The sequence below is a fragment of the Thyridium curvatum genome (genome assembly GCF_004353045.1).
Source record: "Thyridium curvatum strain D216 chromosome Unknown NODE_45_length_338668_cov_82.209118, whole genome shotgun sequence".
NCBI lineage: Eukaryota > Fungi > Ascomycota > Sordariomycetes > Thyridiales > Thyridiaceae > Thyridium > Thyridium curvatum.
This window is the reverse complement of record NW_022156800.1, coordinates 113,062-133,778: the sequence shown is the minus strand read 5'-3', so window position 1 is coordinate 133,778 and position 20,717 is coordinate 113,062. Positions and strand designations below refer to the sequence as shown.

Below are 20,717 nucleotides of genomic sequence, written 5' to 3'. Positions count from 1 at the left end.
AAGAGTCAGTAAGATTAGTATAAGCCCTACTGTCTTTTAGAAAGCTAGTAGAACTGTATCTTATTAAGAAGTAACTCTAACTACTAGAAGAATTAATATAAGAATATAATAGACTATAGCTAAGTAATATTATTAGCTTCCTTCTCTATAGTGATAAGAGAATCTCTTATATACTATTAAAGTAATAAAGTTATATTAAAAAGAGAGTAATAAAGTTCTACTTAATTAATAGAAATCTATATTATTATAAGGTAGAGGATTTCTTATTATACTATATTAGTAAAACTAATATTAAGGAAGTGCTCTATTAAGCTTATAATTACTATAGTTATTACTTTATAATAATAATATCTTATTAGCTAAGAGGAAAGATCTAGTGATTAAAATAAAGTGATGATATTTAAGATTACTATAAATAATATTATATCTACTAATAAATTTAATATAACTATATAGAGAAAACCTCTTCTTAGAAGATTATATCTCTCTACCTATTTAAATTATATAGCTAAGATTTTATTAGACTAATCATCCTAGTTATATAAGATAGATCTTAATATATCCTACTTACTATAGATTACTTTAGCTGATTTATACTCTATAAAGTACTCCCTAAGATATCTAAAGCTATTATAGCTATAATATAGATTTATAACTAGATATTAATCTTTAGCTAGCCTTAAAGCCTATATTAGGATAATAGAAGCTACTTTAAAAACCAATATATAAAAATAATTTTCTTAGGATATAGAGTATAAATATTATTTAAGCTAATATCTTATCTCTTAAATATTAGGCTTCTTAAGTATATAGTTTAACTTATTAAAGATAGGCTAATAAAATAGGCTATAAGTAGAAATAGAGTTAGTCTTAATAATTAGTATCTTATACTCTCTAATATTATTATTAATATTAATAGTTAGATAATTCTAAGTCTTAGAATTATATCTTTAAAGATATTACTAGGATTTATACTAGAATATTATAGATTACTAATACTAAGTATAATCAACCCTAAAGAGGTAGAAATTATTATATAAGATAGATTAAATCTAATTAAAGCTAATAAATCCTAAGTACTATCTTTTCTAGAGATAACTAATATAAGATATAAGGATTTCTAATTATAGTTATTAGATAAATATAAGAAATATAAGAATAAGATTACTAAAAAGCTAAAGTTATTCTTTAAAGAGATATAGATTCTTAAGAAATAGATAAAGATTAATAAGAATTCTAATAAATTCTACCTCTAATAGATTAGACCTAAAATTATAATTAGATATATAGAGAAGGTCTTATATTAGATATAATATATTAATAGATAGACTACCTTTTATAAAGTTTATATTAATAATATCAAGCCTTTTATCTACCTAAGATATATACTAGCTAATATCTATAATATAGATCTAGAATTACTAAGAGAGCTAGAAGAAATATCTATTAAGAAGAGCTTAGAGGTAGGAAATAAATAGAAAAGTTTAGATCTAACTTATATCTAGTAGGTCTCTACTAAATAAAGGGATTTTATACTACTAAGTTACACTATTAGAACTCAGTCATTTATTTAGGGTACGCCTACTTCAGAGCAAATCGGGGTCGATTTACATTTTCATTCCTAGGTATCGTGTAGAGAGGGGATTTTAGTCAGCCCCTGAAGTAGGCCACCAAGTTAGATTTAGTTGGCTTCTCGAGAGAGAGAGTTAGAAATTAGCAGGCCACAATCAACCACTATTTTTGACCCCTGCTTTGCAATACCAGAATCCGGAGTTTTCATCATTCAGCAGCCACCCACAGCGTGTTCCATGACAGTCCTCCTTGAAAGGGGTTAAAGGTACCATCAAGTATCAAATAAGAGAGTCGATTCACTTCGCAAACTCTCACATACCTTGGAAACCCTCCCAACCCCGTCACCGTCCCTCACGCCCTCAAGACTTTTGACTGCTCAAGCCTCGTGCTCCTCAAAGCTCTCCTATGGTCCCACTCGCCGGATCCCACGCCCTCATCACGGGCGGCAGCCGAGGCATCGGCCTGGCCATCGCCCACCGCCTCGCCCGCGAGGGCGCCGCATGCACCCTCGTCGGCCGGGACGAGCAGAGGCTCCAGGCCGCCCTGGCCGGCGCACCCTCGCCGGCTCACGCCCACTCCTACCTGGTCGGCGATGTAAGGCATGCGGACTTTTGGGCGGAAGCCGTAGCACAGCGGGTCAGTACAGCTGAAAACGAGTTCACTCTTCGCAGTCCTAGGAACTGGCATGGCTGCTGACGCCAATATAATATAGCCCAATATCTCGATCCTCGTAAACGCAGCCGGCCTCGCGCAGAACTCTCTTCTCGTGCGGACCAGGGACGAGGACCTGCAGGAGATACTGGATGTCAACCTGCGCGGCACCATCCTCGGGTGCAGGTCCTTCGGCAAGTCCATGATGAAGAGAAAGGCTGGTATGCTACTGCTTGCTGTCCGAGCCCACTCGCGTCCGTTATCTTCCGTAGACTAACAAAGCCGTACCCATCAAAAAAGGCTCCATTATCAACATCTCCAGTCTCCTGGCTGAGAAGGGGGGCCAGGGCGCGACGGTCTACGCAGCATCAAAGGCCGGCATCATAGGTAAGTTCTTCTTCTCGCCAGCACACCCGTACCCCGCAAGCAAGTCTTTGTGAAATATCATTGGCAAGGTTTTGGAGTAAAGGTATCTGGATTCTAAAAACGCCGCTTCCCTTGTTTTCCCTACAGGCCTCACTCGTGCCTTGGCTACCGAGATGGGCCCCTTTGGCGTCCGCGTCAACACCATTCTTCCCGGATACATCAAGACGGACATGACAGAAAGTAAGTCAGCTCCCTCTTTCATCTTCTCCAACCCGATCCATATCAAATCATCGCCCTCGTAATCCTCCCCGGTCCCCTGTATGTTCCCTTGCCGCGGCCATTCGCCCCGGCCATTCCGAGGGAAGTATTAGATCAAATTTCGATCCGAAGCGTAAAAGTACATTGACACACACGGGATGCTAAGTTGTGCCCCGTGCCAGATCTAAAGCAGTCGCTTCTGCAAGAAAAGATTCCTCTGGGCCGTCTGGGAGAGCCCGAAGAAGTCGCAGATGCAGCTGCCTTCCTCGCCAAGAACAGCTATGCAAGCAACTGCATCTTGAATCTAGATGGCGGTCTAAGTGCGACTTGATGGGAAGCGATGGTCAAAAGCAAGCAGTTGCTTGGACGCGATGAACGCCACCCGCTAGGGGCCGTTCAGTCGTCATCAATCACGATAGCGCCGCCGCTGGCGCCATCATCCACGACGAGTACGTCGTCATCCGCCGCCGGTCCGTTGCTGCCGGCCATCTTCGCCTTCTTCGCCTGCGGCTCGGCAGTGCCGTTTGTGCCGTCGGGATGAGGTCGCTTATTGGACTGGAGCATATCTACCTCCTCGACGACATGCTTGCCGTTCTGCGATGCTGTGCCGTTTGTTGGCTGGGTTGACGCGGCCTTGGGCTTCCGAGGGATCTCGGGCTTCTCATCAGCCGCCAATGGCTTGACAGGCTTGTCCCCCTGGCCCTGCTCACTGCGAGATTGTTAGAAACTGTAGGCAGAGCTGTTCCGAGACGAGTTTGACAACTTACGCTTCTTGAATGTGAACGACGACGTTGACAAAGGGCTCGTCATCATCTTCATCCGTGACAGTCACAAAGCTGTCGGGTTTGATGCCTGCAAAGATAGTTAGCTTGTAATAATGCAGGACACAATATGAATGCAAACACACCGAGCTCGCTCAACTTCTTGCCAAGATTTTCCGTCTCGTCGGGGTCATACAGAATGCCGACCTCGTTGCCGAGAGCAAACTCCTTTTCGCCGTAGCCCAGGTGCATCTTGATAAAGTCCTCGACAAGGTCACTCAATGTAGCCCGCGACAGATCAACGCTGACACTGGTTGAGTAGACACTGCAGACCGGACAGTTAGGGTTCGGCTCCCGGGGACGATCCGAGGCGAGGAGGCGAGCGGAAGCGAATGGTGTCAAGAAGACCTGTCCCATGTCAGTTTAGAGCCACTGGTGATGCATGCAAGCTTGAAAGAACTGACCTCCCTGGCTTGATTGTACTCTCCGTTCAGCACCTTGAACGACTCCAACACGCAAAGCCCGGCAACAATGGCATTCGTCGTCGCAATTGCGGGAATGATGTTGCCGGCCATCTGCTTAATGTCGAATCGGCTCTTGCGCTCAATGCCGAACAGGGTTGAGCGAATGTTGGCGCTAGCAGTGACGAAGTCGAGCGTATCTTCGTCGTCCTTGTCGAACTCAATCAGGGGCTCCGGTCCAGTCGCTGCCTGAGTCCTCCTCATCTCCAAGATGCGCTTGCTCAGCCTATCGAGGCTATCGTTGAAGACCACGAGGTTCTCCTCCAACGTCCAGGGTCGTTGGTCATCGCGCAGCAAAGCCTCCTTGCTGGCCAGGGCCTCCGTAGCCTGCCCGAGCACCGTCTTGTAGTCGAGAGGCTCTGGGGGCTTTCGCGACTTCCACATATCCTCCATCGATCTCAACCTGACAATATCGGTGTTGAAGACCTTGTCGAAGAGCAGTTGAGGGAACTCCTCCTTGCCAACCGACTGGCGAATCGCCCTCAGGGCCTCTGATTCCTTCTTCAGCTCCTTGATTTCCTGCGCGTTGTCTTGGTCGGCAGAGTGATCGAATGCCGACTCGTCCTCGCTTGCGCCAAACATCTCGTTGAGCAGGTAGCTCTTTCCCCAGACAATGCAGTGGATGGGTTGGCTGGGTGTGCTGCGGATCGTGCAGACGGGAAAGGACTTGGGCGTCTCCTTGGGGCTGCAGTCGTAGCAAGCCGTGACGCCCTTCTTGATGACCTGGACCTGGCCGTTGAAGCCAGTCGTACCACTCTCGATCAAGGGCACATCGGCCGCCAGACACATCTTGTTGACATGCCGCCTAGCGTCGAGATTGTCTAGCGCATTGAAGACCAGATTGAAGCCCCGAAACCATTTGACATTGAACTGCGCATCCTTGATATTCGCATGGTGGGCGGTGATCTGGACATTCGGGTTGAATTGTTGCGCAGCCTCCTTCGCGACCTAGAATGACGGGTCAATCCATGCCCAGACAAACTCCCCCGCTAGCCTTTCCGCAGCAGTGACCTACCAGAGCCTTGGATTTCTTGATATGCTCGTGTCGGAAGAGGAACTGTCGGTTGAGATTGCTCAGGTCGATTGTGTCGAGGTCGACAATGTGAATCTCGCCGAAGCCGGTCAGGACGAGGTCCTTCAAGAGCTCGCATCCAATGCCACCCGCACCGACCATGAGCACCGTAGCCTGGTTCACCAGTGTCAGAACGTGAGCGCTCTCGATTGGCTCCAGAGAAGACATCGCGAATCACGGATTGTGTTCTCTTCGCGATTGTCACAGCAAAGGCGACAAAGAATTGGGAGGGACAGTACGCGATGGGGGGGAGTTGATAACAGGCAGAGGGCAGACACTGTCCACGCGACAAAGGGATGCATACCTGTTTGACCCGCGCATTAGTCGTGGCACCGAGCGACTGTTGATTGAAAGTGTCTCGCGTCCGAGCTGCAACAGGGCGGGCAGCAGCTGGTGCAGGAGGAGCAGCAGTTGCAGCAGCAGCACCGGTTTGCTGTTGCTGTTGCGCCTGTTGAGGTGGGACAGGCGGTTGCACCTGCGCATCCATGATGATTGATCAACGCTGCTGAGCTCGCGGGGCCGGCGCAACGACCGTCGATGTGAAGGGAAAGTGAGCAGATGCCGAGTTGGCTCGATATGCCCGGGAGCTCAATGGAGATTTCCGAATGAGCGTCCGGGTTTCAACGCGAGTGATTGACCAATATTTAGACGAGGGGAAATGGAACAAAGATAAGATGGATGGGATCGAGCTTCTCGTAAAGTACGATTCAGCTGGTGTTTGCGCCTAGTTATGGGGAGTGACTCGGCAAAAAGGCTCCAGCACTAGAGGCCGACCAACAGGCGACTTTTTAGGCTCGAGTTAGTTACCTGACTTATTCGCGCTCCGATCCATCCACAGTAGTCGGGGGGGCTTATGCGCTAAAGGCGCCTCCAACGACCGCGGAAGGCTGCCGCCCACAGCGGGTGGTTGATGTGCTGACACCACCGCCTGGGCGCATGCTGAAAGGGAGGTCCAAGCGCTGACGTAATTGGTCGCCTGTAGGCCCAAAACGAACTCACTTCCCGTCCCGTACCTTTTGTTCCAGACGTTCCCTGGCGACGGGCCAGCTTCCCCGGACCAATCCATGGATGCTTGGAGGTGATAAAATTGGAGGGTACCTAGGAGACGCTACAAAGTGCACACCCATTGTTATCGGTGTTGGATCTGGCAGGCCGGAGCGCGCATGCCGGGATAATAAGGTAAGGTCCCTTGCGCGATTCTCTTTGCACACTGCACCTCTGTCTCCGCCGCTTCCATCTTCCAGGGACCCAAACATCTTGCTCGAGAGTTGGTCAGCGATGTAACAAAGCATGGACTTAGACTGAAATGCGATGAGGATTCCAAGGCCAGAGGAGCATCCCAGGTGGAGGCTGGCCACTCAGTACCCAGCGCCCTTCATAGTGCGTGCCATTTGAAGAACCTCCGCAGGCCGGGCTACAGCACGCATGAAGATGGATTGGATTGCAATAGGCGCACCCTCTTAGAATTGTTCTATACTATGGCAGTCCTATAAATTCTGTCACACTCAACGACCCTGCAGCAGAAGGATGGATTTGATCCATACCAATCTACAAGTACTGAGCAGCCTGAATCGGGTCGGGCACCCGCTCACCTTCTCTCGTCTCCACTGGGCTGGCGATCGTCTCTGTTAGTCTGAGAATTTCAATGCTCCAGATATCATCCTAACTATTTGTGACTCTCACCGTACATTGCAAGACTCAAAAACATCACGGTTCCAAGGCTCCCCTTCCTAGTTTCCTTTTCCTGTTGCGTATTCAAAAGACCGGCACTGCATAACGGCGGCCCCAGACTGTCGCCATGTCCGACGACGAGGCCGACCCCGAGCTCCTCGAGCTGCTGCGCCAGCACTTACAAGGCAAGCTCAACGTGAGCGAGGAGCCCGAGACCGGCGTCCTCGAGAGCGCAGAGTACGTCTACGACAACGCCATCGACGTCGCCATCGACATGCGCTCGACCAAGCGCGCCGCCGCCGCCATCCACAGCCAGATGCAGCAGAAGAACTACTCGACCGCGACCTGGGCCGAGCACGAGCTCCACCCCAAGGCCAAGGACGAGAGCACCGTCGCCTTCATCTTCACCATGGACCTGCTGAACTTCTCCTTCTGGTCCGAGCTGCCGGACGACAAGCGGTTCGCCGTCTCGTACAGGGACAAGACCTGGACCGGGTACTGGAGCCTGGTCGCATCCATCCAGCGGGCGCTGGATGAAGGTGAGTGAGCGCCCGAGTTTCTTCCCCTGATATGTCAAACCATCATGCTCGTAGGTTCAGAAACCAACTAAATATGCATCCCGTAAGATATCCCAATCACCAGCTCTGATTTCTGGCAGAGCGAGGAAGAGTGCACCCTCGAGTGCCTGCGGCACGTCTTCCGGTCCTGCACGGACGAGGAGATCCCCCTCCTGGAGGAGCGGCTGGCATGCCTGCGCGAAGCAGGCCAGGTGATGTACGAGGTAAGCACCACAGCCCAGCCACCACACACAACATCTCTCTATCCTCGACGATGTTTTTGTTGTTTTGCATGTCCGTCGGGCACTGAATTCTTACCCCCGCGCGCTCGCCGCACCGCAGAAATACGAGTGCAGCTTCACCAACCTCATCGACGCCGCCGCTGGCTCGGCGGCGGGGCTCGTGAACATCCTCGCGCGCGACTTTGCGTGCTTCAGGGACGAGCACGCCTTTGACGGCCGGCGCAAGCCGGTCCGGTTCCTCAAGAGGGCCCAGATCCTCGTCGCGGACATCTGGGCCTGCTTCCAGGGCGAGGGCTACGGCGAGTTCCGCGACATTGACAAGATCACCATGTTTGCCGACTACCGCGTCCCGCAGATCCTCAACACGATGGGCTGCCTGTACTACAGCCCCTTGGTCGACATGACTGTGCGGCAGAGGAGCCTCATCCCCAGTGGTAGCAGCTGGGAGATGCAGCTTAGGGGTAAGTGAGCACCCGTCCCTGGACGTGCCAGCAGTCAAGCTAATCATGCACACAACAGCATGCAGCATCTGGTGTGTCGAGCTCATCAGGCGAGAGATACTGGCACAGCATCCAGACACCAAGGTCAATGCCATATTGATTGACTTCTTCTTGTATGATCTCATGAAGGAAATGGAAGCAAACAACCAAGAAACGATACCCCACCATAGAACCAGAAGCATTTGGTATTGAACCCAATAAGAAGAAAACCTCCTATCGGTCGCTATATCGGCCACAAACAAATTTGCCTACGTATGGAAAGCCAATTTCGATCCGGTTAGTGGGCGGATTCGCTACCCGAGCGTGATATTCGTACAAAGCCAAAGAAATAGTTGGCCAGAGCGCCAGACGCCATCAACCCCCTCCAAAGCAAGACCCAGCCACAAAACCCATACATGCATGAACTAAGAAGTGATGGCGGTGGAGTTCATGATGCTGTCCATCTGTGCCGTCTGGACGCCCTTGCGGCCCTTGGCCTCCTCCTTCAGCAGGACGGCAAGCACTTCGATGGGCGGGTTGAGGCCCAACTTGTTGGCTCGCATCCAGCGCCGAGTCCGGGTGATGCCAATACATGGCTATGTACTCTACATTAGTGATTTGGCTTCGAGTGGACCAGAGACGAGGGAGGCAGGTTGACATACTCCATACTGCGAGCTGACATCGAAATACCGCAGCACTTTCTCTGAAGTGTCCAAGTCCTCTTGGTGCACCCTCTTCGCGATGCGCTCGGCCTCGACGCCCCTCCAGTACTTGTTGATCTGTGCGTCGGTGATCTTCTCGGCGTCTACCTCTGCCTCTGACTTTTCCGGGACCGGAGCGGCCTCCTCCTGCTCCTCTTTCTCCGGCTCCTCGACCTCGACCTCGACCTTGGAGACTATCTCCTCTTTCTCTTCCTCCTCAGGCTTTGCCGACTTGGAGAGCGGCGAGGGCTTGGCTGGAGTAGTGTCGACCTTCTTGCTAGCGGGGGCTTCGATGGCGGCCTCCTTGGCAGACTTGGGGACAGCCTTGGTGACCCTGTGATTGAAACTGAGGGTCGACTGCTTGCTGGTGGGTGCTGCAGTCCGGCCGCCCGAAGCTTTGCGTGTGGTAACCATGGTAGACTGCTGCTCGGAACTCTCGCTAGGCAGGCAGAGCGGGGTGAGAACTGGTCCCGAGAGACTTTGCAGTTGTCGATGACCAAGAAATTGAGTATGATCTTGGAAAGCCCAAGATCTTTCAGTCAGCGTCAAAGGAATAGAAAATAGCCCTTTGACTTGAGAATACGCTGGAGGGGAAGAACACACTCAATTGGTTTCTCAGCTGACAATGAGTGCGGGCGTGATTCGCTGGTATCAATGACGGAATTGGGGAGGATTAGCCAGGGCCAAAAGGCTGGCGGGGCAACGCCAAAAGTACGGGTGAGCACGTGAGTTTTAGAGCGAATCGAGCTTCCAAGGTCGATTTCCACCATCATCGCCCAATACTGTCTTGTCCGCTGGCATAAAACGTTGGGAAATCTTCTTTCATGTGTTTTTTTTTTTTGGGGGTAGAAATATATGTAAACTCAAACTATGAGTTTCTGCAGTAGTTGCGTGTGAAGGCCTTACTTCGAGGCTGGCTTCAACAGATAGATGAGCGACCGTCGATGCCTCCAAGACGGTGGCGTCCCTCACATGTCCTGAGCAACAACGGCCTCCTGCTTCTCCCACCATCTCTGTAGGCCCTGTACATCGCACCAGTCCAGGTGCGTCGGGTTTTCAAGCCACCACGGCGCCCCGTCTGGCCGTCTCTCATTCGCATACATCTTGAGACTGCCCCCGTCAAACCGGTGGTTCTTCACGCCAAGCAGCAGCACAACGCTGCCCTCTTCGGGAGCGAACGACTCTGGGTCGAGAAACACGGTGAGATGGACTTGCTTCTTTGTCGACGGGTCGGCAAGCCGTGCAACCCTCTGCTGGTAGGGCGGCAGGTGTGATGGCTCGACCCCTGATAGCTCGGCCACGACAGCCAGCACATTGACCCTCCAGTTCTGCTTGTACGGCAGCAATGGGATCGACCGCAGGCTGGTCAGCTTCAGAGGCTGGGCTGGGTCGTCGGATGCCCAGGGGAGCTGGTTCGCAGCGGCGCCGTAAGCAGATCCTGGTCTTGCAGCCGCCTCCCTCATCTCGCCGGCCTGGGTGCGTCGTGTGTTTGCTTTTTCCTGGGACACCTGCATCGTCTCGAACTCGTCGTCGCCATCCGATAGGTCCTGGTCGGCGTGGCTGACAGGGGCCTTCACCCCCGTGCTCGCATATCCAGCATGCACTACTTGTACTTGGACATCTTCCACCAATTGCGGCGGACGCTGGTTCTCTGAGAGCTCTTCGGACCTTTTGATGGCCTCCAAGTACGAGCGGCTGGATCCAACAGGGATCATCCGCTCCACGAGCAGGTAGACAAGCTTCGGGCCATCGTCCGAACTATTTCGATCAGGCTTGCCGCCCAGTTTTCCGGCCTTGAAGCAATGCAGGGTGGACTTGACCAGCCTCACATATGTTCCGACGCACACGTTCTCGTTGTCTATCAGACTGTGAAGCTCCGGGCTCAGAAGCGCTTGTATACAGAGCCTGCCATCCCCGAGCATCAGACGCACAGCTCTGTGCAGCCTCGAAATGGGAACCTTGGCATCGACGCCCTCGACCAAGAAGAGCGAGTTGGGCACGCAGACCCCCGTTTTCAGAAGGCCGTCTATCAGCGGCTCGAGTCGCGGCTCGCTGCTGGGATCGGCTGGCGACAGCGCCCTAGCGTGGCCAGCAGGGGTCTGTATGCTGGGCTGTCCGGCCATTTGCTGATGATTTCTTGCCGTGCATGATTGAAGGATGCTGCCTTGATCTGATCTCACCTCCTGTGAACGGCCATCACGATGAGCAAAGAAAGCCTCATCTCGTCAAAAGAGACATGAATGCAGAAAGCAACGCCGCATCGGCTAAAACGCCTGGTACGCGACTTTGGACGAGCTATTAGCCACTAACAAACGGTTCCCTAACCCTCAGTACTGCACTTTCGCCGCCCAAACAGTGAATGGAGCATCCCCCAAGTTTGTCCCACAATTTCTTTTTGTGACTTGACTGACCGCCAAAGACTGGACTGCCGCCTTGAGAGTGCGACAGTGCACCGAGTTCAACGACAGCCCATGAGTCTCCGGGTTTTGCAGACGCCAGCCTCTTCTTTCCTCCGGCGCCCGCTCCGCGATCTACCGTCTTCCCTGCCGCGGCCGCCTCGCACCTTGAACCGCTCCCAGATCCGCACAATGGCTTCGAGTACGTCCTGAATCGCCCGCCCCTGAACCTGCCCAAATCCCCCACCCCACCATACCAAGATATCAAGACCGGAGAGACCAAAGAGACAGATAGACATGGCACGCAAACTCGGCTAACACTTTCCCCTCCCCCCCTCCCCTGTGAAGCCCTCCCCCCGGACCGCCGACCGCTCGTCATCTCAGGCCCCTCGGGCGTCGGCAAGGGCACCCTGTACAAGATGCTCTTCGACCGGCACCCAGAGACCTTCACCCTCTCCGTCTCGCACACGACCCGCGCCCCGCGGCCGGGCGAGTCCGACGGCGTGCACTACCACTTCGTCAGCATGGAGGACTTCGAGTCGCTCATCGGCAAGCAGGGCTTCGTCGAGCACGCCAAGTTTGGCGGCAACCGCTACGGCACGAGCAAGATGACCATCGAGGAGCAGGGCGCCAAGGGCCGCGTCGTGGTGCTCGACATCGAGATGGAGGTGAGTTGTAGCAACAAACAAGAAGAAGAAGAAAGCCCAAGAAGGAAAATGAAGTAAAAGGCAATCTGTGCTGACTACTTTTTTTGATATTATACAGGGCGTCAAGCAGATCAAGCAGTCGACCATGTCGGCGCGGTACATCTTCATCGCGCCGCCGTCCGAGGAGGAGCTCGAGAAGCGCCTGCGCGGCCGCGGCACCGAGAAGGAGCAGAGCATCCAGAACCGCCTGCAGCAGGCCAAGCTGGAGCTCGAGTACGCCAAGACCCCGGGCGTCCACGAGAAGATCATCGTCAACGACGACCTCGAGAAGGCCTACAAGGAGCTCGAGGACTTTGTCTACAAGCCGCTCGAGTCATGACCAGCAGTGGTGGCTGCCGGCTGATGATGTCCCCTTTTCTTTTGCCCATTTTCATGTTCCAGGCGCTATTACGATAGAGAAAAGAGCTGGCCTGCCAAATCAGCTGGCTGGCTGCAATAGACTTCGACATAGATCGGCACCTTTTTCCTCCTCAAGAGAGGAAACTAGAACTTGTTGGGAAGTGACCGCCATAACATCTCATTTGATTTCATCAGGTATCGAAACTAGCTCTTAGAGACATTAGAGGTCGAGGCTGGATGATTAGAAGAAGTGTGGGAACAAATCTGAAAAAGGCTTTGGGGAATACTAAAAGAAAATAGCTGTAAGAACGTCCAGGCCGTCGGCAAGTATACGTTTGCCAACATAAAAAAACAAAGCATTAGACCACTAAAAGACATGGCCTGCGCCGTCACACCAATTCCCGCAACAGTTCCTGCCTCTCCCAGCGGCCTCTCTAAAACTTTTTCTTTCTTGAGAAACATCGAGAATACTTTTTTGGTCCTCGTGGCTAATGCAGTGATGTCGTGGGGAATCGGCGATTAAGATGAAGAAGGGAGACGAGCAAATCCGCTCACAACCCTCGGGGATTCGTCGTGAGGTCGGGGCTTAGTAGCCGTTCATGGTCATGCGTTGCGAGTTTCGGCTGAGCTCGCGGTCAGCGGAAGGGCTGATGGGCCTGCTGCCGTGACCTTGTGCGCTGCTCTCCTTCAGGGCCAGAAGCTGCTTGGCACGGAAGGTCTCGTAGTGGATCTGCGAGGTGGTCTCGATCAAGTCCTGAAGGTGGGTCCTGAGGAGGAAGTTGCGCAGGTAGACAAACTCGCAGTGGTTCTCGTCCTCGATGTTGATGACACCCCATCGGTTCTGGCGAGCGGGGACCTGCTTGCCGTTGACAATGATGGACTTCTCGGAGCCGACGACGGCGAAGGGAACCAGGCTCTGCAGAAAGGTGTTAGACACAAGTGATAATAGCTCGGAATTGCAACAGCAGAAAAACGAACCTTGATCTGGGTGTTGACGTTGCGCTCCTCCTCATCCAGGTCATCGTTGTCGTAGGGGTACATCTTCAGGTTGTGGAAGGCGAACTCCTCCTTGATGCGCTCCTTGAACTCCTGGCGCTCCTCGAGGGTGAGAGAGTCGGCCTTGGCGATGACGGGAACGACGTTGACGACATCGGACAGCTTCTTCAGAACGACAATGTCGATGGGCTTGAGGGAGTGACCCGAGGGCTGGATGAAGAACAAGCAGCAGTGGATGCGAGTGTCCTGGATGTAGCGCTCACGCTGAGCAGTGAGCTCCTTTCGCAGGTAGGCAGAGTGCTGGTCCTTGATGTACTTGACGATGGGGTCCCAGCATCGGTCGTTGTTGATCAGGTCGCCGTAGCCGGGGGTGTCGACAATGTTCAAGCGCAGCCGGACACCGTTCTCCTCGATGATGTGGGAGACGGGGTGGATCTCGGTGGTCGAACGGATGACCTCCTCGGGCTGCAGCCTACCCTTGGACTCCATGAGGTGGGAGGCGAAGATGGTGTTGATCAGAGTCGACTTGCCCAGACCGGTCTGGCCTATACAATGGAGAAGTGACGGTCAGTGTCGGGAGTCCGATCAGGGAAGTCCGTTGCAGACAGCACGGCAGATAGCTCCCAAGGTAGATGGGCATCACTTACCAACACAGATGACGTTGAACTGGAATCCACGCTTCAGGAGCTTGCGCTCGATCTGGGAAGTGATGCTGTCGAAACCGACATGGCTCTGGGGGTAGATGGTGGCAGCAGGCATGGTCGCCATTGTGGACAGGAAGCCAAGCTATGGACACCGATCGAGATGAGCAATGAGGCGGGATTGAGTGGATGGAAGCCGGAGACAGCGACAGGTCTGGACCGGACGTGGGCAAAAGGTCAAGGTCGAGGCCGGCGAGGGATGCGAAGGACAAGTGACGGGTTTCGAATGTCGTGATGAGTTTCGAAGATGAAGGCTGGTGGTTAGGTAGATTTTAGGGGGCTTTCCCGCCTTCTTGCCAGCGAAGTTGCCAAACAATAATTTCCGTTTGAGTGGTGACAGGGGTTGCACGGGTCCTGGAGAGTGGGTGTGGGCAGAAAGGGGGGGCAAGGGGGCGGGAGGAGGCAGTTGAGCGAGGGACTGAACGAAAAAGACGGTGGGAGCTGGGTGCTAACTTTCAGGGGATCCGGGCCTCTAACGCCCAAGCTTGGCCGACTAGTACTAACAGATGGCCCCTGTGGATTGGTGCAGAGCTGTTAGGGTCACCTGGAATACCTAAATACCCAGCTACTGTGGGGTTCCTGTCACTCCCTTTCTGTCTTCTCTCTCGTGTTTCCCCAGCCCAACTAAACGTGCCATTGGCTCGAAACGGACACGGCTCCTCAGGGACAACCGCACTTTGCCTGTAGCGCTCGGACCACAACCATTTCTCTCTCATTGGGCGCGCAGGGACCTCTTATCAAGCTTACAATACTGTGCCGAATCGCGCTAGTATTTTTTCGAGACTGAGATGCACTCCAGCCGTCGATCGTGTGAGCGAACCTGAAGCAACTGCACCCTCGGCACCACATCATATCTCGAGAACCGACATAGTCAATTGGCTTCTGGTCCCCAGGACTTGCAACAGACATCTTGAATCCGATCTGTCTGCGGACCTACCATCAGTCACAACCTAGAATCAGGAAAGGGGCGCAACGAACCTGCCGTCGATCGATCCACGGCAAACCTCGAACCACAATGGCGATGGCGGCGCAACTCAAGACGGCCGCAGGCCTGTCCTTGCTACCAAAGCTCTCCTCCCCGGCCTTGTTCTCAAGTTCGAGATTCGCCTCGCTGTACATGCGCCAGCTCTCCATTCCTCTACTCCCCGCCTTGGCCGTCACAGTGCCAAGCTCAATACACCTCAACATCCCAACTCTACCAGGGCTCCTCGAAGGCATCTGGGAGTCAGTACTGCGGGCTGTGCCCAAGAAGAAGACGTCACACATGAAGAAGCGACACAGGCAGATGGCCGGCAAGGCGCTCAAGGACGTCAACTCCTTGTGCAAGTGCCCCGCTTGCGGACGGGTGAAGAGGATGCATCATCTGTGTCCTTATTGTACCAAAGGTTGGTGACAGTCCACTGTTTTCAGTGTCAGCCAGATTTTCTAACTATACGTTGCAGAAATCCGGCAAATGATGAACACGGATGCAAAGGAGCAACGAGCTACGACGGCAGCGTAATGCGTCCACTGGCTTGCTTCAAACGACCTGGTAGGGGCTTGACACTCGCAAGGGATGAGAGGATAAAGCCGACTGCCACTCAAATACACTACAAAAAGGCACCTCCGACAATTCTACCCATGTATCATACTGTTTCATCACATCTAGTCGGCATTTAGTAGGCGTTGCGTCCACGGCTGGGTCGCTTTGTATTTCTACCTTGAGCATGGCCCAAATAGTCATGTGTATATCCCAGCAAAACACTCTGGAACAGAGAACCTCTTCAAGCCACTTTGCCAGAACATAGAGTGAACAGAAGAAATTGATAGGGAGGCCTCAAAGTGTATTGTAATTCAGATCCAAGTAGAGAAAGCGATAGAGTAAACCTAGGTAGCGTCGATGGCAAACGACGCAGACTGCGTCGTGCTCTTCAAAAAGCAAACACATTCTAAGAACAACATCTTTCTGGCCTGATGTGCATAAAATAAACTCAATCGAGAGCTACAGCACAAATAATAACCTTAAAAGTACCAGACATTGTGGCAGATGGCTCAAAAATCATTTGATCAACCCTCGTCTCATCACTGACGGAAAGGACGTCACAACCGACCCCACATTACAACATCCAGCCTGGGACAAACCGCACCTGCGATCCAGCAACCTTCTCATCATCCCAGGCAAAAGCAAAGCTTGCAAGCTGATGGAGCGATAGCAATGGTATGGCGATACTCCAGATCCCGAGTGGCATGCAACTCTCAGCCTGACTTTGTGTCTAGTCGAAACAGTACCTCACCACGCACACCGTGGACAATGGTGAGCTCTCTCGTGCCCCTCCACCAGACCAGCTTCTGCGAATGATGGCAGTCCTACAGACGAGAAATACGCTTCTAACCCTCTTCCAGCCCACATAACCGACATCTTCGGCCTCGCGCCGACCCCGACCGCCCTCCTCTCCGCCTCGGGATCCTCGACCCTGCACGTCCACAGCACCGCCGACCCCACCATCCCCATCACCCAGTCCATATCCGACGCCCACAAGCTCGGCTGCCACCACATCTGCACGGCGCGTGGCGGCCCGGGCGCCGTCGCCGCCTCGGCCGGCTTCGGTGGCGAGGTCAAGGTCTGGAGCCGCACCGACGCCGGCGACTGGGTCCTGCACCTCGAGCTGCTGCCCACGGACCCGGACGGCGCCGACGTCTGGGCCATCGCCCTCAGCGCCAACGAGCAGTACCTCGCCTGCACGACGCACGACGGCCGCGTCTGCGTCTGGGACCTGCCCGCCAAGAAGAGGATACAGGTCTACGAGACGGGCACGGCCGGCGCCGGCAGCTTCGCCATGAGCGTCGACCTGAGCCGCGACGGGCGCCTGACGGCCAGCGGGCACCAGAGCGGTGCTGTCTACGTGTTCAACAACGACACGGGGAGGCTCATATACTCCCTCTCCGGTGAGTGTTCTTGAGGGACAGAGCTCGGGCCAAGAGTTGGGAAGATATGCTGACAAAGAGCCCAGGCCTCGCGAAGCCCGTCCGGGCTGTCGCCTTCACTCCGCTGGGCACTCGCCTGGCCGCGGCAGGCGATGCCGGCGTCATCGCGCTTTACGATATGCAGCACGGTGAGCATATTGGCAACCTCACTTCCGGGACCTCATCGGCCTGGATCACGTCACTCGACTTCTCGGACACCGGCGAGTTCCTCTTGTCCGGTGCCATGGACGGCAAGGTCAAGGTCTGGTCCATCGAGCGGGGTATCTGCGTCGCGACGCACAGCGAGACGGAGAGGGCGCTTTGGAGCGTCCGATGGCTGCCCAAGGGCGGCCATAGTGGAGACGCCATGAAGGGCGAGAGATTCTGCACTGCGGGCGCTAATAGGAGCATCACTTTCTACCGGGAGGCCACGGGCTCCTGAGATACACAACATCTCAAGGGAACTCAAACTTTCAGGCCGGACGATTCCCGTCCGAGTCACTTGCCGGCCAGTAAAGCGACCTCATGGGAGCATCTTTACAGATGGGTGGGAAAACTGACCCAATAACGGCTTGCTGTCTATGAGGAAACTCAGGGGGTTGCATCACGGAACAGTCAACATTCCAAGTTGCTCCATTGCAACATTGTACTTGTTTTGTTGCGCTCGTCATAGAACAGAGCAGATGCTACGGTAGAATACCAAGAAGGTTTGACTTGGAACTAATCCCAGACCCGAATATGAAAGAGGAATGAGACAGTCACAAACAGAGCTTCTCCTGTGCACCTGCCGTCCTCTCCCTTGCTTCGAAGAGTTTATAAAACATGGAAATTGCAATTAAACTAAAAGGACGTGGAGTATCTCGGCCCGCTACAAGAAATGCAAATCAACAACACCAACGCTAATGGACTATTACTCAAGTGTTTCCCTTCCGATAATCTGCCCTGCTCTTCAGACCATTAAGTCCTAGAAACCTGCCCAGCAGCAGATCCGCCCTCAGCTGTCCCTCAGCGGCAACCTGCTCAGCGGCCTCATCACCTTGCCTCCCGATGCTGCTCCTCCTCCCGCGTTTACGCCGCCGACGCCCTGCGGCCTCTGCAAGGGCCACCCAGGACTCTCGGTCCGCGCGACGGCAGCCTTGTTCGAGTTGAGCGTCCCGAACGGGCTCACTGTGCTGGCGCCCAGCCACTTCTGTAGACTGGGAGCAGCGGCAACCGCGTTCGAGTCCTGAGAGTACTGCGAGCTCGGCGAGAACGCCTCGGACGGCACCCTTTGTCCCTGGGCGGCGGCGCCGGGTCTGCCGTCAGCAGCACCGGCAGACAGCTTCCTCGGGAACAGGCTGAACGAGGTCCCGGCCGGGCCGCCCTGGCTCCGTGGCGGGGGCGGGTTCCCGATGGTCACCCCGGGGCCCCCGGGCCCGCTGATCGCCACGCTGTAGTCGCTCTGCGCCACGCCGAAGCCGCCGACGCCGCTGCCCGCGGGCGTCATGACGGGCTCCGGCGGCGCCAGCTTCTCCTTGATGTCGGGCTGGTAGCGTACGAGGCTGTCCTGGCTGCTGGCGAAGGGGTTGTTCGCGCGGCCGCCTGGCGCGGACGAAGACGACGACTGCCGGCGCGGGTAGCTCACGTCGCGGCGGCGTTGGTCGCTCTGCTCGCCCGCCCTCTGCTTCTTCTTCTCGCGGCGCTTGAGCAGCAGCCAGAAGACGGCGATGGTGAGCAGGACGGTGCCGATGAAGGTGCCCACGACGGCGAGGGCCGCCTGCGTGACGGACACGGCGGCGCCCTGGGCTTGTTCTACTTGCGTGGCTGCGTTTTGCTGTATGACACAAAAAGCGGTCAGCTATCACTTTCTCATAAAAACTCTGGAAGAGAGGGTGCTGGAAGAAGCAGAAGAGGGAGGAAACTCACCCTCGCGAGCGTGGCGTCGGCCTGCGCGATGCGCACCTGGCTGCTGGCCGCGACCATGAGCTCGCGCGCCGACGAGCTCGCCGCCGCCAGCACGCTCGACATGGTGGCCGCCGCGCCGCTCGTCAGGGCCTGCATGGCCGAGCCCGCCGACTCGCGCGCCTGCCGGACGGCCTGGTCCGCCGACTGCGACGCCTGGCGCGCCGACTCCTGCGCCTGCTGCACCGACTGCTGCAGGTCGCGCACCGACTGCGACAGCTGCTGCGTCGACTGCGTCAGCTGCTGCACCGACTGCGACAGCTGCTGCGACGACTGCGACACCTGCCGGCTCGCCTGGCTGACGGACGAGGCGACGCTCGAGATGGACGCGATCTGCTGGCTGAGCGCCTGGATCTGGCCGTCGTCCTGGCGCGCCTGCAGTAGGCACGGCGCGGGCGTGATCTGGGCCATGTCGGCCGTCGGCGCGGCCGCGGCCTGCGCCTCCTGCTGCTGCTGCTGCTGGTCTAGTCTCCTCTGTCGAGTTTGCCGCCGCAGCGCCGCGTGTTGTTGAGATCCCACTGCCGTACCACCCTCCTCGCTAGGCGCCGCCGCCACCCTCCTCCACACATCACCCCAGGCCTGCTCGACCGCATCTGCGGCCTGCCTCGCTCGAGGATGCCTCGTGCCGTCGTCCGCCCAGGCGGAGCTGGCTGAGAGCAGGAGCAGCAGAGCCAGCTGCACTAACCGTCTCTTTGATATTGACATGTCGTCCTTTGATTTTGCTTTTCTTCTTCGCCCCCAATAAGTGTTGTATTGTATGATATTGTATGAGAGTGAATAAGGTTATAAACAAGGAAACAGGAAAGCAATCATCTTGCGCTGGTTAAAATCGTGAGGATCTTGTTTTCGCAAGGCGAGAAAGGGAAAACAAAAGGGAAAATAGGCAGAAGTCGACGAGGAAACAGAGACGGGAGGATCCCCTCATGATCCTCCTCGCCCTGCTCCTCCTCCTCCTCCTCCTCCTCCTCTGGCAAGCGGCTCTCGGTTTGCGACACCCAGCTGCCCTGGTCCTTTCCCTACCTTACCTGCCTTGCCGGACACTTAGCAAGCCGCGCCATTGGGGGGGTCATGCTACCAGGAAAAACTCCCGTCTTGACACGGCTCGCCAACCGATCCCCCTGTGCAGGGCCCTTCCTTGGCCTGGCTGGCTGGCTGGCTGGCTGGCTGGCTGGCTGGCTGGCTTGACAGCTGACAGTGAGGGCGAACGACAAGAGAGATGTGATGAGTTGGTAGGGCTCATGCTTGCGTGGATCAATCAGCTGGGAACCCGGTCCTAGATGGTTGACAGTTTCCAAATCGTCAGAGACAAGCTCGCAGAACCGGGGTTTCGTAGTGGTGTAAGTGGGGATCGGCGTCTGAGCGTGCCCCGGGACGAGAGACGCAGTGGAAACCGACATCTCAATGCGACCAACTTTTGTAGAGCGAGAGCCGGCATCAATCGAGCTTGTTTTCCCGGTGTCTCAGATGCTACCAGGTAAACCTGCCCATCGGGTTAGCGAGCAAAGTTTATCTTGACTTGGAAGATCCCTCTCATTTCGTTGTGGACGGCTTGCAACGTTGGCAGCCGTTAACCGAGCAAGGGGATCTATCGGCTTGAGCCTCTTCCATGGCCAAGCTTACCGACGGAGAAAGAAGAAAGAATCCGATCTTCTTTCTCATCAGTCCTAGTAGCTAACCATGCAGGGTCAAGTGTACCTAACTCCTCGCTGGGGATCCTTGAACCATACTTTGTGTAAACCAACCTCTGATTGGTACAGAGAAACGAACACGAATCACCTTTGACAGTTGAAACCTGTATAACACATCACTAGATCATATGCAACAGCGACATCTATGGGCGATC

General features: G+C 54.3%; 9 protein-coding genes across 9 annotated transcripts; 5 read left to right on the top strand and 4 right to left on the bottom strand.

The window, feature by feature from the left end:
• Positions 1–1,977: 1,977 nt before the first annotated feature.
• On the top strand, positions 1,978–3,178 carry E0L32_007389 (uncharacterized protein; the record flags this gene model as incomplete). The annotated part of the gene is made up of 5 exons (XM_031142128.1): positions 1,978–2,208; positions 2,285–2,477; positions 2,524–2,610; positions 2,737–2,829; positions 3,030–3,178. 5 exons carry the CDS (start codon positions 1,978–1,980, stop codon positions 3,176–3,178), a joined length of 753 nt encoding a protein of 250 aa, XP_030993602.1.
• Positions 3,179–3,243: 65 nt separating this feature from the next.
• Positions 3,244–5,688, bottom strand: E0L32_007388 (uncharacterized protein; the record flags this gene model as incomplete). Its single annotated transcript, XM_031142127.1, has 6 exons — positions 3,244–3,556; positions 3,615–3,699; positions 3,755–4,016; positions 4,073–5,077; positions 5,145–5,315; positions 5,506–5,688. The coding sequence occupies 6 exons, from the start codon at positions 5,686–5,688 to the stop codon at positions 3,244–3,246; spliced, it is 2,019 nt and encodes a 672-aa protein (XP_030993601.1).
• A 1,311-nt stretch (positions 5,689–6,999) lies between these two features.
• E0L32_007387 (uncharacterized protein) lies at positions 7,000–8,363 on the top strand (the record flags this gene model as incomplete). The annotated part of the gene is made up of 4 exons (XM_031142126.1): positions 7,000–7,411; positions 7,499–7,653; positions 7,772–8,132; positions 8,191–8,363. 4 exons carry the CDS (start codon positions 7,000–7,002, stop codon positions 8,361–8,363), a joined length of 1,101 nt encoding a protein of 366 aa, XP_030993600.1.
• A 212-nt stretch (positions 8,364–8,575) lies between these two features.
• On the bottom strand, positions 8,576–10,974 carry E0L32_007386 (uncharacterized protein; the record flags this gene model as incomplete). Its single annotated transcript, XM_031142125.1, has 3 exons — positions 8,576–8,746; positions 8,813–9,290; positions 9,824–10,974. 3 exons carry the CDS (start codon positions 10,972–10,974, stop codon positions 8,576–8,578), a joined length of 1,800 nt encoding a protein of 599 aa, XP_030993599.1.
• Positions 10,975–11,439: 465 nt separating this feature from the next.
• On the top strand, positions 11,440–12,273 carry E0L32_007385 (uncharacterized protein; the record flags this gene model as incomplete). Its single annotated transcript, XM_031142124.1, has 3 exons — positions 11,440–11,449; positions 11,509–11,915; positions 12,013–12,273. The coding sequence occupies 3 exons, from the start codon at positions 11,440–11,442 to the stop codon at positions 12,271–12,273; spliced, it is 678 nt and encodes a 225-aa protein (XP_030993598.1).
• A 606-nt stretch (positions 12,274–12,879) lies between these two features.
• On the bottom strand, positions 12,880–14,057 carry E0L32_007384 (uncharacterized protein; the record flags this gene model as incomplete). Its single annotated transcript, XM_031142123.1, has 3 exons — positions 12,880–13,209; positions 13,272–13,834; positions 13,937–14,057. 3 exons carry the CDS (start codon positions 14,055–14,057, stop codon positions 12,880–12,882), a joined length of 1,014 nt encoding a protein of 337 aa, XP_030993597.1.
• Positions 14,058–15,005: 948 nt separating this feature from the next.
• On the top strand, positions 15,006–15,491 carry E0L32_007383 (uncharacterized protein; the record flags this gene model as incomplete). Its single annotated transcript, XM_031142120.1, has 2 exons — positions 15,006–15,375; positions 15,433–15,491. 2 exons carry the CDS (start codon positions 15,006–15,008, stop codon positions 15,489–15,491), a joined length of 429 nt encoding a protein of 142 aa, XP_030993596.1.
• Positions 15,492–16,184: 693 nt separating this feature from the next.
• Positions 16,185–17,375, top strand: E0L32_007382 (uncharacterized protein; the record flags this gene model as incomplete). The annotated part of the gene is made up of 4 exons (XM_031142119.1): positions 16,185–16,187; positions 16,247–16,283; positions 16,373–16,915; positions 16,981–17,375. The coding sequence occupies 4 exons, from the start codon at positions 16,185–16,187 to the stop codon at positions 17,373–17,375; spliced, it is 978 nt and encodes a 325-aa protein (XP_030993595.1).
• Positions 17,376–17,927: 552 nt separating this feature from the next.
• E0L32_007381 (uncharacterized protein) lies at positions 17,928–19,579 on the bottom strand (the record flags this gene model as incomplete). Its single annotated transcript, XM_031142118.1, has 3 exons — positions 17,928–18,746; positions 18,792–19,348; positions 19,402–19,579. 3 exons carry the CDS (start codon positions 19,577–19,579, stop codon positions 17,928–17,930), a joined length of 1,554 nt encoding a protein of 517 aa, XP_030993594.1.
• Positions 19,580–20,717: the final 1,138 nt, after the last annotated feature.